This window comes from Schistocerca americana, chromosome 5 (genome assembly GCF_021461395.2).
Source record: "Schistocerca americana isolate TAMUIC-IGC-003095 chromosome 5, iqSchAmer2.1, whole genome shotgun sequence".
NCBI lineage: Eukaryota > Metazoa > Arthropoda > Insecta > Orthoptera > Acrididae > Schistocerca > Schistocerca americana.
In genome coordinates, this window is record NC_060123.1 from 465165581 (window position 1) to 465178695 (window position 13115).

Sequence of the window (13115 nt, forward strand, 5' to 3'; positions counted from 1 at the left end):
AGTGACGTTATGACTGACAAATCAAATATCCAATATGTGATTACTATCTGTCACTAAAAACTTTCAATGTTATTACATTTTATAAGGTGCTGCCTGTGGTTTTAAGTGTGACCGCGTGGAGTGATCTGTTGTAAACTAGTGATCTAGATCTGTGTTTCGGGTTAAAAAACGGACTCGAGTACATTAACTATTGTCTTTTTATCACATCAGCTGATGAAGGTGTCGTATCCCATAAGTGTAATGGCTACACTTTGGTTAATTATAGTAGGAGAAATTTCTGCTCCGAAAACAAGTGAAACAATTTCTTTACCACGGCGCAATGGAAAGAAGCAGCACAGTATGGCCTTATGGAGACGAACCCAACGTTTAGCCGTACCTCACGTACGCATATATACAGTACTTTAATCCAATTCCTGATATGTGAAAATGACCTGGGAGACTTGCAGCTAAAGACTGAATTATATCTTTGCATTTATTACAGTTTCTTTTTACGTGGAGGAAGTTTGACTATGTAACAATTCATGTTCTTAGGTGCTACTGTCCCATGCGAAATGCAGGCATGACACTAACTTAGCAGGCGAAGTGATCAGGATGGTGGGGTGCTTCTACGGGAACAAAGGAAAAGATTTTATAAGCTTGTGCGTGGTCCAACATGCTGCAAAAGAGACAAGCACTGCTGAGGGGAAAGATCAAGAGAGAAAGTTGTTATTACTCATTCACAGAAATTCGCGGTCTGATAAACTTGAAACTTTCTTAACCAGTATGCACAAAGCAAGAGCAGAGCTAAAGAAAAATTGGGTGTTAATCACAGCTATTGAAACAGGAGAACAAAAGCACTATTCACCGTAAAACACGGCAGCGCAAGGAATTTTGCTTACGAGACGCGTGGAACAGACATCACCATTAGTAAAGAGTACGGTACAACGAATTGGGACTACTAACTAGCTCTGATCGCGAACTAATGGTACGCTGGCAAGTAGTTGCATTGCGCCTCACCAACTTTGTCCCGTGGTACAGCTGTACAGCGTGTCCCCACCGGCCAACATCACCTCCACAGAAACTCAATGTTACCAGGTTATTTGGCAATGTAGATAACAGACGTATAAGGTGCAATTTACTATACTTTGAGGCTGTGTAGTGTGTGGATAACAGTTCACGTACTTGTTCAATATTCAGTTCAGTTACTTCCATCTCACTTCCCCCTGTTTTGTTGCGCTTTATGTAGCTTTCCGTCTCCAGTTTTAAGTTAAAAGTCAGACCGTGTTTTCTGTGGGTATATTTCAGCGCACGAACGGTGTTCATAAGCTTGAATAAATACTCATGTATAGTTTAGTTTGGAGTGGCAGCTCACAATCTGTTTGAATTAGGCTCTTATGACTTAGTTATTTGTGTTTATCATAAGATTCACTCTTCATTTAAGGTACTGTCCAATTTATAACTTTAAGTTACGCGTATGTCCAAGCACCTTTCTTGTTTTGTTAACTACTATTAGTTTCCGTGCTAATGTCGTAACTACTCAGGTATACGAGTTGTCTCTTCGTCTGTCGATTGTAGGGCCATGAGCTGCATTTAGAAGATAATCTCTGATTGCTTTGTTCGTACCAATGATTCCAGTTTAGAGTGCACTAGTGAGTGAGACCTATATTCGGCAGCACAGTGTTTTCTCTTTTTTGAAGAGAATTAATGAGTGAAGAGTTGTAATATGACGATATGTGTCAAATGTAATTTCACACTTACGAAGATCTGTAACAGAATAGCAGGATGCATTTCAAAATTATAATTCTGTGTTTTAACCATTGTAATTGTGCAGCGATAATCGACTGGAGTGAATCAGAATTAAACAATGTTCTTGGGAAGAAGCCGTCAACTAATTTTTGTTTATCTCTATCGTCGAGTGCACGACGTAAATAAAATAATAAATTGCGCTTTCAAGTAACAGTTTATTAGATATATCAGCAGTACATGTTACAATGGTGTTTATTCTTTGAGCTCATCCTCAAGCTTCTTATATTTCTCGCTGTATTTTCCATCTTTGTCATAATGTTCCTTCAATTTGTGCCATGTTTCGGGTTTTTGGTTGATTAGGAACTTGATAATTTTCCTAGTGGCTTCCTTCTGTTTGTCGTTGCATTTGGCACAATCATTTTCTAGTGCGTCGGGGATGTCTTCTGCAACAAACCGAACACAGTATTCAGCAAAATGGTACATCCCTAGTAAACTAGTGTCTACTTAATGTATAAAATCACAAGGATAAGAAATGAAACAACGACCGCTTTTTGTGTCTGCAATTCTACAACTTACGTGCTATAGTTCTTCCTAACATTTCGATTATTAGCAGAGGAGTACTTCGCTAGAAATGGTATCGGGCTTGAAATGGTATCGGGCTTTATACAGAAAATGAGCAGGTCATAAAATTCTAATGCACGTTTCGTGCTAGGTAAAATTTGATACATAGACTATTTAGCTACTTAAAACAAAAATTGCTTCATAGCCATCAGACAAGGAAGGAGTCACAGCACAAGTTGAATTCAAAAAGCAAAGACAATTTTGCAATTTCGCGTATTGTATTAGATCAATTAGCACAATTTTGTTGTTGTTGTGTTGATGAGCAGGTTTGAAATGTATTTGTACGGTGTCATCCATATTGGACATTTATTGTGTTGTCAGCTGTCAAAAAGTTTACGTGTGTTTCTGTAGTATCGGCGATTATTTATTTAATATAAAAATGGATCAGATAATTTGTATTAAATTCTGCAGTAATAAAAGGAATAAAGAGCAGCGAAGTTTGAGTAATAATATTAGAGAAGTAAAGTTGAAACTCACCATATAGCGGAGATGCTGAGTCGCGATAGGCACATCAAAAAGATTCACACAATTATAGTTTCCGGCCATTAAGGCCTTTATCAGCAACAGACACACATACACATACACACACGCACGCACACATGCACTCACGGAAACGCAACTTGCACACACGTCTGCAGTCTCAGACAACTGAAACCACACTGCGTTTGTGTATGTGTGTCTATTGTTGACAAAGGCCTTAATGGCGGAAAGCTATAATTGTGTGAATCTTTTTGTAGTGCCTATCGCGACTCAGCATCTCCTATATGGTGAGTAGCAACTTCCCTTGACTAACATTGTTACATTCCATCCAGGATTTTCTATTGTCTGAAGTTTTAGTAATGTTGTATACACACACACACACACACACACACACACACACACACACACACATATATATATATATATATATATATATATATATATATATATATATACAATTACGTAAACATCGTCAGTCGATGAAATCACAGAAAAGTCACTCATGCCGCTGCAGTATCAGTTTAAAATTATTCTGGTATTTTGGATATAACATGTGTGACGCCAAAATTTGTTCCTAAATCGTTGAATTTCCAACAAAAACAGAGGCGAATTCAAGTTCCACACGAGTCGCCAGATGAAGCCATTGACGGTAAAACGTGTCTAATAGGTGAAGAAACCTGGGTTAGCGGATTTCACGTCCAAACAAGCGCTGAATTGTCTCAGTAGAAGCATTATGGATAGCCCAAACCGAAAACGCTTGACAAGTTCAATCAAATCTGAAGGTTAACGGCATAATGTCACTTGAGTTCTTGTTTCAAGGCCGAAAGCAAAACAAGGAGTACTACTCAGAAGATCAACGGGATTTGAGTAAAGCAATCCGAAGAACTAAACCCAGCTTTGTGACGCATCAATTCGTGTTTTTCGCATCACTATGCTGCACTTGCTGACACTTCTCTCCTTGTTAGAGAATTTTTGACGTAAAAAGATACTATAATGGTGCCCAGCTCCCATACCCGCCAGCCCATGTGATTTTCCTCTGTTCCGAGAAATAATAATAACCTTACAGAGCTTAGCTTTAAAAACATGAATAAGATTAAAAATACGTTGCTAAGAAAGCTAAGAATTATCCTGGAGATTGAGTTTCTGAAGCGTTTCGGGGATTGAAAACACATTGGCGGAAGTCTATAATATATAATGGAATTATACTGAACGGTATAATATTGATATGGACGAATAAACAAAATTCTTTGAAAAAAAAATCTCCATCAGGAAGTATTACCATTGGAGTGCAAGTATAACCAGTCTAAAGAAAACCTAATATTTTACGCTAGAGGATCGTTGCTCAGTTGAGCCGTGGAATAAGACAACAGAAGCGAAATGACATTAGCATTTGCCTTTAGAGTATCTAAATTCTTACTCGGTTTGCATGTCCTTGCAACTAAGCTATAGACAAAAGAGAAACCACAACAATGCGTATAGTTTACTTCAGTGAAAAATTTTTAATTTTATTCCTATTTTACGTTTCCATTACATCATTACAATAGGAAATCGAAAGCTTCGTCGACAAACATTGGCTAACGTTTAATATTAAGAGTACTTTATAAGTGAACAAGGGCTCTTTGTTAGTCCTCGAGCCTTTCCTACATAACATCATCAATCGTATGCGCTATATGTGTCAATGCGATATTCATTCTGCACATAAGGACCTGCTTTATCGGCAAAACACATCATAGTTATGCATGTCAGGCAAATAATAATGAAAATATCACAGCCCTGGAAGTAATCTCAGATACGTAGTGTAACGGTATTCGCTGGATAAAGAAAATAAAGTCGCGCTGGGTATGGTGGTACTTCATTGGAAGTGGTTAAAGATGGAAGAAAATAAATCAAACGGAACGTGTAAAGTTATTTACAGAATATCTACGGGGGAAGATAGTAGCACAGATTAGGAACAGCACTGTTACTGTCTTCTGCACACTATCAACCTCCTCTTAGTAGCGTGTAGCAAACGATTATCACCAACAGCATGGGAAATCCCTGGAAGTGAAGCAAGCCAAGAAGGAAAGTGGCTTTCGGAATGGGTATAGGACAAGCACAATTGACAGACTGCATTTTTCTTTTTTTTCTTTTTCTTTTTTTTTTAAAGAAACTTTTCGCGTGTTTTTCGCAATATCTGTGCTCTCCGTCCTCGCAAACCAGACACGTGTCTAACTTATATCAGTAAACGTCAGTGCCACAGCATCTGTTACACACCATGAAGACATTGGGACATTCGGATTTCAAAAATCAATTCGGCAAAGATATTCCACTTCACTAAAATTGTTTTCAAAAGCCGTACAACAACTTTTCAGACTCGTCAGACCATAAAAGTTAGTAGCAATATATGGGGAAATGAAACATGTCTTTGCTTATGAATTGTACTGTTTGCAGCAGTGCAGTTTATTTTCATAAACGAGTGTAAGAAATTAATAGAATGTAAGAAGTTAAAACAGAAATTCTGAAAGCAGACCCAAAACTCACTCACTTAACGAAGTCATGTAACCAACAGACATTATTTTGTTATTTACTGCATTTGAAACCAACGACTGGGTGGATAGCGTAAATAAATAAAAGCGTTTTCGTCGAGTGCTTTCATGGAGTTTTCTCAACAGAGCTTCTGACACATACAAAAAAGAATGTTATCCAGTTTTTTCTTATAGTAGTAAGACATCTACTTTTAATGCGAAAACCTTTCAAATCCGAGATATATTCCGTGAGATGTGAAGTGATGTGTTTTGGGAAATACTAGGAGAAACAATAAAACATTTGTTTCAACTTGAGTAGAACATGCAGTTATGAATAACGAAAATGAAATGAAAATTGTAGGGACATGTAACCTGGCAAATTAACGATCGATGGGGCAAGGAAGTTCTTTGCTGGATTTCGAAAGATAAGAGAAAAAGAAAATAGCGTAATCTAAGGTCAGTACATGGCACTAGAAAACATGCTGGAGCCAAATGGATGAGTAAAGCTCGAGATCGAAACGAAAAGTCTAGCGGCCGCCTTGATCCAAAACACAAGAAGGAAGGAGGAGGATTTAACGTCCCGTCGACTATGATGTCTTTAGAAATGGGGAGCAAGCTCGAACTGAGGAAGGAAATCAACTGGTCAAAAGACCCATCCAAATTCCCATTTCCGACGGGGATTTGAACTGACGTCCTTCAGAATACAAGTCCGATGTATTGCCACAGCGTCACCTTCCTTGTTGCCTATACTGAGGAATGGTATTCGAGATGTAATTAATAAAATATATTCGCTGTTGCGAATATGAACAACCATCATCTGCATAAGGGAGTGACGACAACGAAAATTTGTGACACGTCGGGTTTCGAACCAGGATATCGTGCTTTATGAGAGCCGTCGCCTTCACTGCTTTGGCCACACCTGAACTCCCATAAATCGTCGTTCCTGCGTCACAATCTGTTCTCGTACACATATTATGTAATAAATTTTTGTTTGTGGAATGTCCACAACTGTTCTGCACCAAGCTCATGGTAAACAAATACATCACAGTTGGAAAATACTTTACTTTGCAGAAGTCGCTAGGCACTGCTACGGTTCCGGGGTCTTAGCCCCATCATGAGGGTACCTGAAATCTAATAGTAGTAGGACGTCATGTCCATGCCCTAACAACTAATAGGCGAACATCTAGAGCAGGTGGACGGTCGAACGATATTACAGCCACAATTTGGGATTTTATTTGAGAGTCCAATTACGCTAGATGTTTGCTATTAGTTGTTAGGGGATGCACACGACGTCCGACTACTACTAGGTTTCAGATACGTCTGATGATAGAGCTACGATCCCGAAACAGTGGTACTGTACAATGTTCTGTCATGCAATAATTCGGTCAATGTTCTACAACTGTGGCTGATTTGTTTGCCATGAACATACACTCCTGGAAATGGAAAAAAGAACACATTGACACCGGTGTGTCAGACCCACCATACTTGCTCCAGACACTGCGAGTGGGCTGTACAAGCAATGATCACACGCACGGCACAGTGGACACACCAGGAACCGCGGTGTTGGCCGTCGAATGGCGCTAGCTGCGCAGCATTTGTGCACCGCAGCCGTCAGTGTCAGCCAGTTTGCCGTGGCATACGGAGCTCCATCGCAATCTTTAACACTGGTAGCATGCCACGACAGCGTGGACGTGAACCGTATGTGCAGTTGACGGACTTTGAGCGAGGGCGTATAGTGGGCATGCGGGAGGCCGGGTGGACGTACCGCCGAATTGCTCAACACGTGGGGTGTGAGGTCTCCACAGTACATCGATGTTGTCGCCAGTGGTCGGCGGAAGGTGCACGTGCCCGTCGACCTGGGAGCGGACCGCAGCGACGCACGGATGCACGCCAAGACCGTAGGATCCTACACAGTGCCGTAGGGGACCGCACCGCCACTTCCCAGCAAATTAGGGACACTGTTGCTCCTGGGGTATCGGCGAGGACCATTCGCAACCGTCTCCATGAAGCTGGGCTACGGTCCCGCACACCGTTAGGTCGTCTTCCGCTCACGCCCCAACATCGTGCAGCCCGCCTCCAGTGGTGTCGCGACAGGCGTGAATGGAGGGACGAATGGAGACGTGTCGTCTTCAGCGATGAGAGTCGCTTCTGCCTTGGTGCCAATGATGGTCGTATGCGTGTTTGGCGCCGTGCAGGTGAGCGCCACAATCAGGACTGCATACGACCGAGGCACACAGGGCCAACACCCGGCATCATGGTGTGGGGAGCGATCTCCTACACTGGCCGTACACCACTGGTGATCGTCGAGGGGACACTGAATAGTGCACGGTACATCCAAACCGTCATCGAACCCATCATTCTACCATTCCTAGACCGGCAAGGGAACTTGCTGTTCCAACAGGACAATGCACGTCCGCATGTATCCCGTGCCACCCAACGTGCTCTAGAAGGTGTAAGTCAACTACTCTGGCCAGCAAGATCTCCGGATCTGTCCCCCATTGAGCATGTTTGGGACTGGATGAAGCGTCGTCTCACGCGGTCTGCACGTCCAGCACGAACGCTGGTCCAACTGAGGCGCCAGGTGGAAATGGCATGGCAAGCCGTTCCACAGGACTACATCCAGCATCTCTACGATCGTCTCCATGGGAGAATAGCAGCCTGCATTGCTGCGAAAGGTGGATATACACTGTACTAGTGCCGACATTGTGCATGCTCTGTTGCCTGTGTCTATGTGCCTGTGGTTCTGTCAGTGTGATCATGTGATGTATCTGACCCCAGGAATGTGTCAATAAAGTTTCCCCTTCCTGGGACAATGAATTCACGGTGTTCTTATTTCAATTTCCAGGAGTGTAGTATGTACACTACTGGCCATTAAAATTGCTACACCACGAAGATGACGTGCTACAGATGCGAAATTTAACCGACAGGAAGAAGATGCTGTGATATACAAATGATTAGCTTTTCAGAGCATTCACACAAGGTTGGCGCCGGTGGCGACACCTACAACGTGCTAACATGAGGAAAGTTTCCAACCGATTTCTCATACACAAACAGCAGTTGACCGGCGTTGCCTGGTGAAACGTTGTTGTGATGCCTCGTGTAAGGAGGAGAAATGCGTACCATCACGTTTCCGACTTTGATAAATGTCGGATTGTAGCCTATCGCGATCGCGGTTTATCGTATCGCGACATTGCTGCTTGCGTTGGTCGATATCCAATGGCTCAATGGCTGTTAGCGCAATATGGAATCGGTCGGTTCAGGAGAGTAATACGGAACGCCGTGCTGGATCCCAACGGCCTCGTATCACTAGTAGTCGAGATGACAGGCATCTTATCCGCATGGCTGTAACGGATCGTGCAGGCACGTCTCGATCCCTGAGTCAACAGATGGGGACGTTTGCAAGACACAACCATCTGCACGAACAGTTCAACGACGTTCGCAGCAGCATGGACTATCAGTTCGGAGATCATGGCTGCGGTTACCCTTTACGCTGCATCACAGACAGGAGCGCCTGCGATGGTGCACTCAACGACGAACTTGGGTACACGAATGGCAAAACGTCATTTTTTCGGATGAATCCAGGTTCTGTTTACAGCATCATGATGGTCGCATCCGTGTTTGGCGAGATCGCGGTGAATGCACATTGGAAGCGTGTATTCGTCATCGCCATACTGGCGTATCACCCGGCGTGATGGTATGGGGTGCCAGTGGTTACACGTCTCGGTCACCTCTTGTTCGCATTGACGGCACTTTGATCAGTGGAGTTACATTTCAGATGTATTACGACCCGTGGCTCTACCCTTCATTCGATCCCTGCGAAACCCTACATTTCGGCAGGATAATGCACGACCGCATGTTGCAGGTCCTGTACGGGCCTTTCTGGATACAAAAAATGGCTCTGAGCACTATGCGACTTAACTTCTGAGGTCATCAGTCGCCTAGAACTCAGAACTAATTAAACCTAACTAACCTAAGGACATCACACACATCCATGCCCGAGGCAGGATTCGAACCTGCGACCATAGCGGTCGCTCGGTTCCAGACTGTAGCGCCTAGAACCGCGCGGCCACTCCGGCCGGCTTCGGGATACAGAAAATGTTCGACTGCTGCCCTGGTCAGCACATTCTCCAGATCCCTCACCAATTGAAAACGTCTGGTGAATGGTGGCCGAGCAACTGGCTCGTCACAATACGCCAGTCACTACTCTTGATGAACTGTGGTATCGTGTTGAAGCTGCATGGGCGGCTGTACCTGTACACGCCATCCAAGCTCTGTTTGACCCAATGCCCAGGCGTATCAAAGCCGTTATTACGGCCAGAGGTGGTTGTTCTGGGTACTGATTTGTAAGGATCTATGCACCCAAATTGTGTGAAAATGTAATCACATGTCAGTTCTAGTATAATATATTTGTCCAATGAATACCTGTTTATCATCTGCATTTCTTCTTGGTGTAGCAATTTTAATGGCCAGTAGTGGGATATTTTAGTTGCAAGTCACTCTCTGGTATCGGCGGATAAAAAAGATATTGCAGTTCCTTTGTCGTTAAGAAGAACGATACCGATACAGGGCAACGACATTCAATTGAAATGTCCTTCTCTGTACGGGAATTACATGATATGTGTACGACTATATTATAAGAGGTCCTTCCGTGTACAGGAATTACATAATGCGTGTACAACTACAGGTTGGTCGTGAGTTGTGGACGGATAGCCAAGGCGACCACTCGCGTAAATCGGGAACTCCGGGTTCGAGCCTCTATCCGGCACAAATTTTCGTTGTGTTCATTCCCTGATGGAGCTGACGGCTGTTTGTATTCGTAACAGCGATTGCGATTCATATTTCATGACGGCTGGAGTCGCCGCAGTGCCTGTTCCTTCGGACATGCGTCTTTCTTATAAACAACACAGTCACTGCATTATTGAAATGTAATTGTTATTGAAATTCAGATCCCTGTGTTGACGGTGGATGCTGGACTTGGGATCGAGCGGATGAAGCACTCTGTTGTTCTGTTCTAGGATCGTGGTTCCGAAAGTAAACGTCAGAATTACGGAATGAAATTAGTAATAACAGTTAAGGTAACGACAACACCACTGCTTCAGGAGATGAATCAGCAGCTCAGTTTGATAAGGAAACATTCCTGAAATTACTTGGACTGACTTAAGCGAATCACATGAGGATTTAAACAGATTTCAACACGATCATATGACTGTATTATTTCCCTGTCACAATGATAATACTATTGTAATAGCTTCACTTAACTCCAAACATTAAGTTCCAGTGAAGAACCTTCCTCAGACACGTTATTTCACAATTTAGCGATCAGCTAATTTGACCCCTTTTGAATTATCAAGGTACATCAGAACGTAAATCTTAATGCAAGGAAATCGAACGAAACTCTTATGTGCTTTATGACATGGTGCCAAAGTACAATACATTACAATACGCTTGCTGGTACAGTGATATGCGGATAGCTCACATATGAGCACAGTGAGAGACAGAGAGCAGTCTTTAATCACTGGTGCCAGAGTACTTACTCTTGAGCTCCTTGCCCTCCGGGGTGCAGCTGCTGTCGTCTTCCTCGGTGAGGCAGAGTTCATACTGGTGCATCAGGCGGTCGTTGGCGAGGATCTCGTCCAGGTCGATGTTGTCGTACTTGGTGGTGTACTTCTCGTCATCCGCGGCAGCCAGCGCCGTGACGGCGAGCGCCGCTACGAGTGCCAGGGTGGCCTTCATGTCTGCTACTCTCCAGTGGACACTGAGGATGCAGGCGGAAGCACACTGACACCTTATATACAGACATTCCCAGCGCGGTCCCACCACGGTACTCTCGTTTTTCCCAAAGCTGCAATACGTAAGATATACACGGCGCCGTATTTTTCCCACTGTTATCCTTTTCCATTGTTGTTTTTCCGTGTAAAAATTTGCCACCTCCCCGTTTTGTCTTCGGCCTTCGTGACGCATCTTTCTCATGCTGGAAGAAACTGTCCATATGCCTACAATAGTGGTGGCCATAGATTGAAATCGAAGTCTGAGAAATTTAGTACGATATGTTCTCAATAGGAATAATAAAGCAACTTAATAAACGGAGTATCACTACTGCATACTTTTCAAAAGACACCGAAACAGCAAATCTCTATAAAAAAAAAAAAAGCAATGTCCTGACTGACTGACATACTGCTAAGAATAGAAACTTGAAATTTGGAGAAGGTGTGGGTGTTATACTGTAGCCATCGTTTATGAAGGGACTGTTCGAAATTCCGTTCCTAAGAGGGTGAAATAGAAGATGGAAAGCTTTTTGAAAGTTTGTCACTAGTGAGGGAAGTTTGAAGCTAGAGCTACGGAAATTGGTATTTGGTTTCTCAGTCAGAAAATAAAACATACGTATTTCAGCATTTTTGGATATTCAACCACTAAGGGGATAAAACAATGGGTGAAAGTTTTTTGAAAATAATTAATTACTAAACAACTACCAAAGGATTTTAAGGCTACATCTATGACAACTGGTATTTGTCTTCTCGGACAGAAATAAAGAAAAATGTGTTTGTTATTAAAGTAGCCCTTATCGCTTTCCCATTTTCTATAATAACGCAATATTTCAAAGCAGTGGACATTTTATGAACTAGCCTTACTCGTTTTACTCCTCTTTTTTGCTATAATAATTCATTTTTATAGGTTCACCTCCACCTTTCTGCCTCCCACTTTCCCCAGTTTTCTACATACAAATATTTTTTCAGTTCCTTTCCGTCACGACATGGTAGTTGGTAGCTTACATTTTATCTGTTTGCTATGCGCTTATATTATCGCGTAGTTAGGCCACACAACCATGTCTCCTATTTCGTGCGCTGCGACAATTTTGTCAGTCGCTGCATGGCACTAGCCACATACAAGCCGTTTCACTGCCCTTTCAGTTCTACGTAAAATTTAATGTGAAGACTCTTACACTCAGCGTAGCTCCAATGGGAATGCTTTGTAATGGATTTTATTTGGTGTTATTGATGGTGACACATACCACGTTACTTAACATGAGCTTATTTGCTTTGAAATTCGTCATCACAAATATGTGATTTTCCGTGTACGTAATACTTGTTTATTATATTTTTATCTAGTAATTTTGCACATCTTTTAGATCTGGATGATTCTTTTTAACTATGACGTGAAAAGAATTCCTCAGTAGGTCCATGTGCTTTTGAAGAAGTGAATTTTACGATAGCTGAAAACGTTATAAAGTGTTATTGATAAACCTGCATTTCTGCAGATGGTTGGCTGATTTTCCGAAATCATTCACTTATTTCAAGCTGCATATGTTTTTGAAATTGGGCTGTCTGACATTGCCGTTTGCAGCTCAGTTTTAAGTAATTAATATGTACATCTCTTGCAAGTTCCTTACAACGACTAGGAAGTGTCTTGCAACCGTCATTTGTACTCAAGTCAACTCAATAAAAAATGCATTTTGTTTGTAAAATTCCACGAAGAAACTCTTTTAGTCGACTAGATGCTAAATTGTGCTTCCGCATCATAGCATGTGCATCATCTGAGCCAAAATCAATGGCGTTTCCTAATGAAGTGTTACGTTATATTAAGGCTTATATAAGGCTCAAATAAGTTACCGCCTTGCTGCAATACAGACACTGTCATTATTTCCGTCAAATATAAATGTTTGCTCAATACTTGGTCTTCCATTCCGTCATGATGGCGCACAACAATGCAAGCAGAACTGGCTGAAGCAATATCAGTTCTTTCATTTGTCAAAATGGAGAACTGTAACTTTTTGAAGCCTGAAAATAA

General features: G+C 42.3%; 1 protein-coding gene across 1 annotated transcript; it reads right to left on the reverse strand.

Moving 5' to 3' along the window:
• Nucleotides 1-1920: 1920 nt before the first annotated feature.
• Nucleotides 1921-11075, reverse strand: LOC124616006 (ejaculatory bulb-specific protein 3-like). The gene is made up of 2 exons (XM_047144217.1): nt 10865-11075; nt 1921-2168 (listed from the first exon to the last, which is right to left on the reverse strand). The coding sequence occupies exons 1-2, from the start codon at nt 11061-11063 to the stop codon at nt 1978-1980; spliced, it is 390 nt and encodes a 129-aa protein (XP_047000173.1). The 5' UTR covers nt 11064-11075; the 3' UTR covers nt 1921-1977.
• Nucleotides 11076-13115: the final 2040 nt, after the last annotated feature.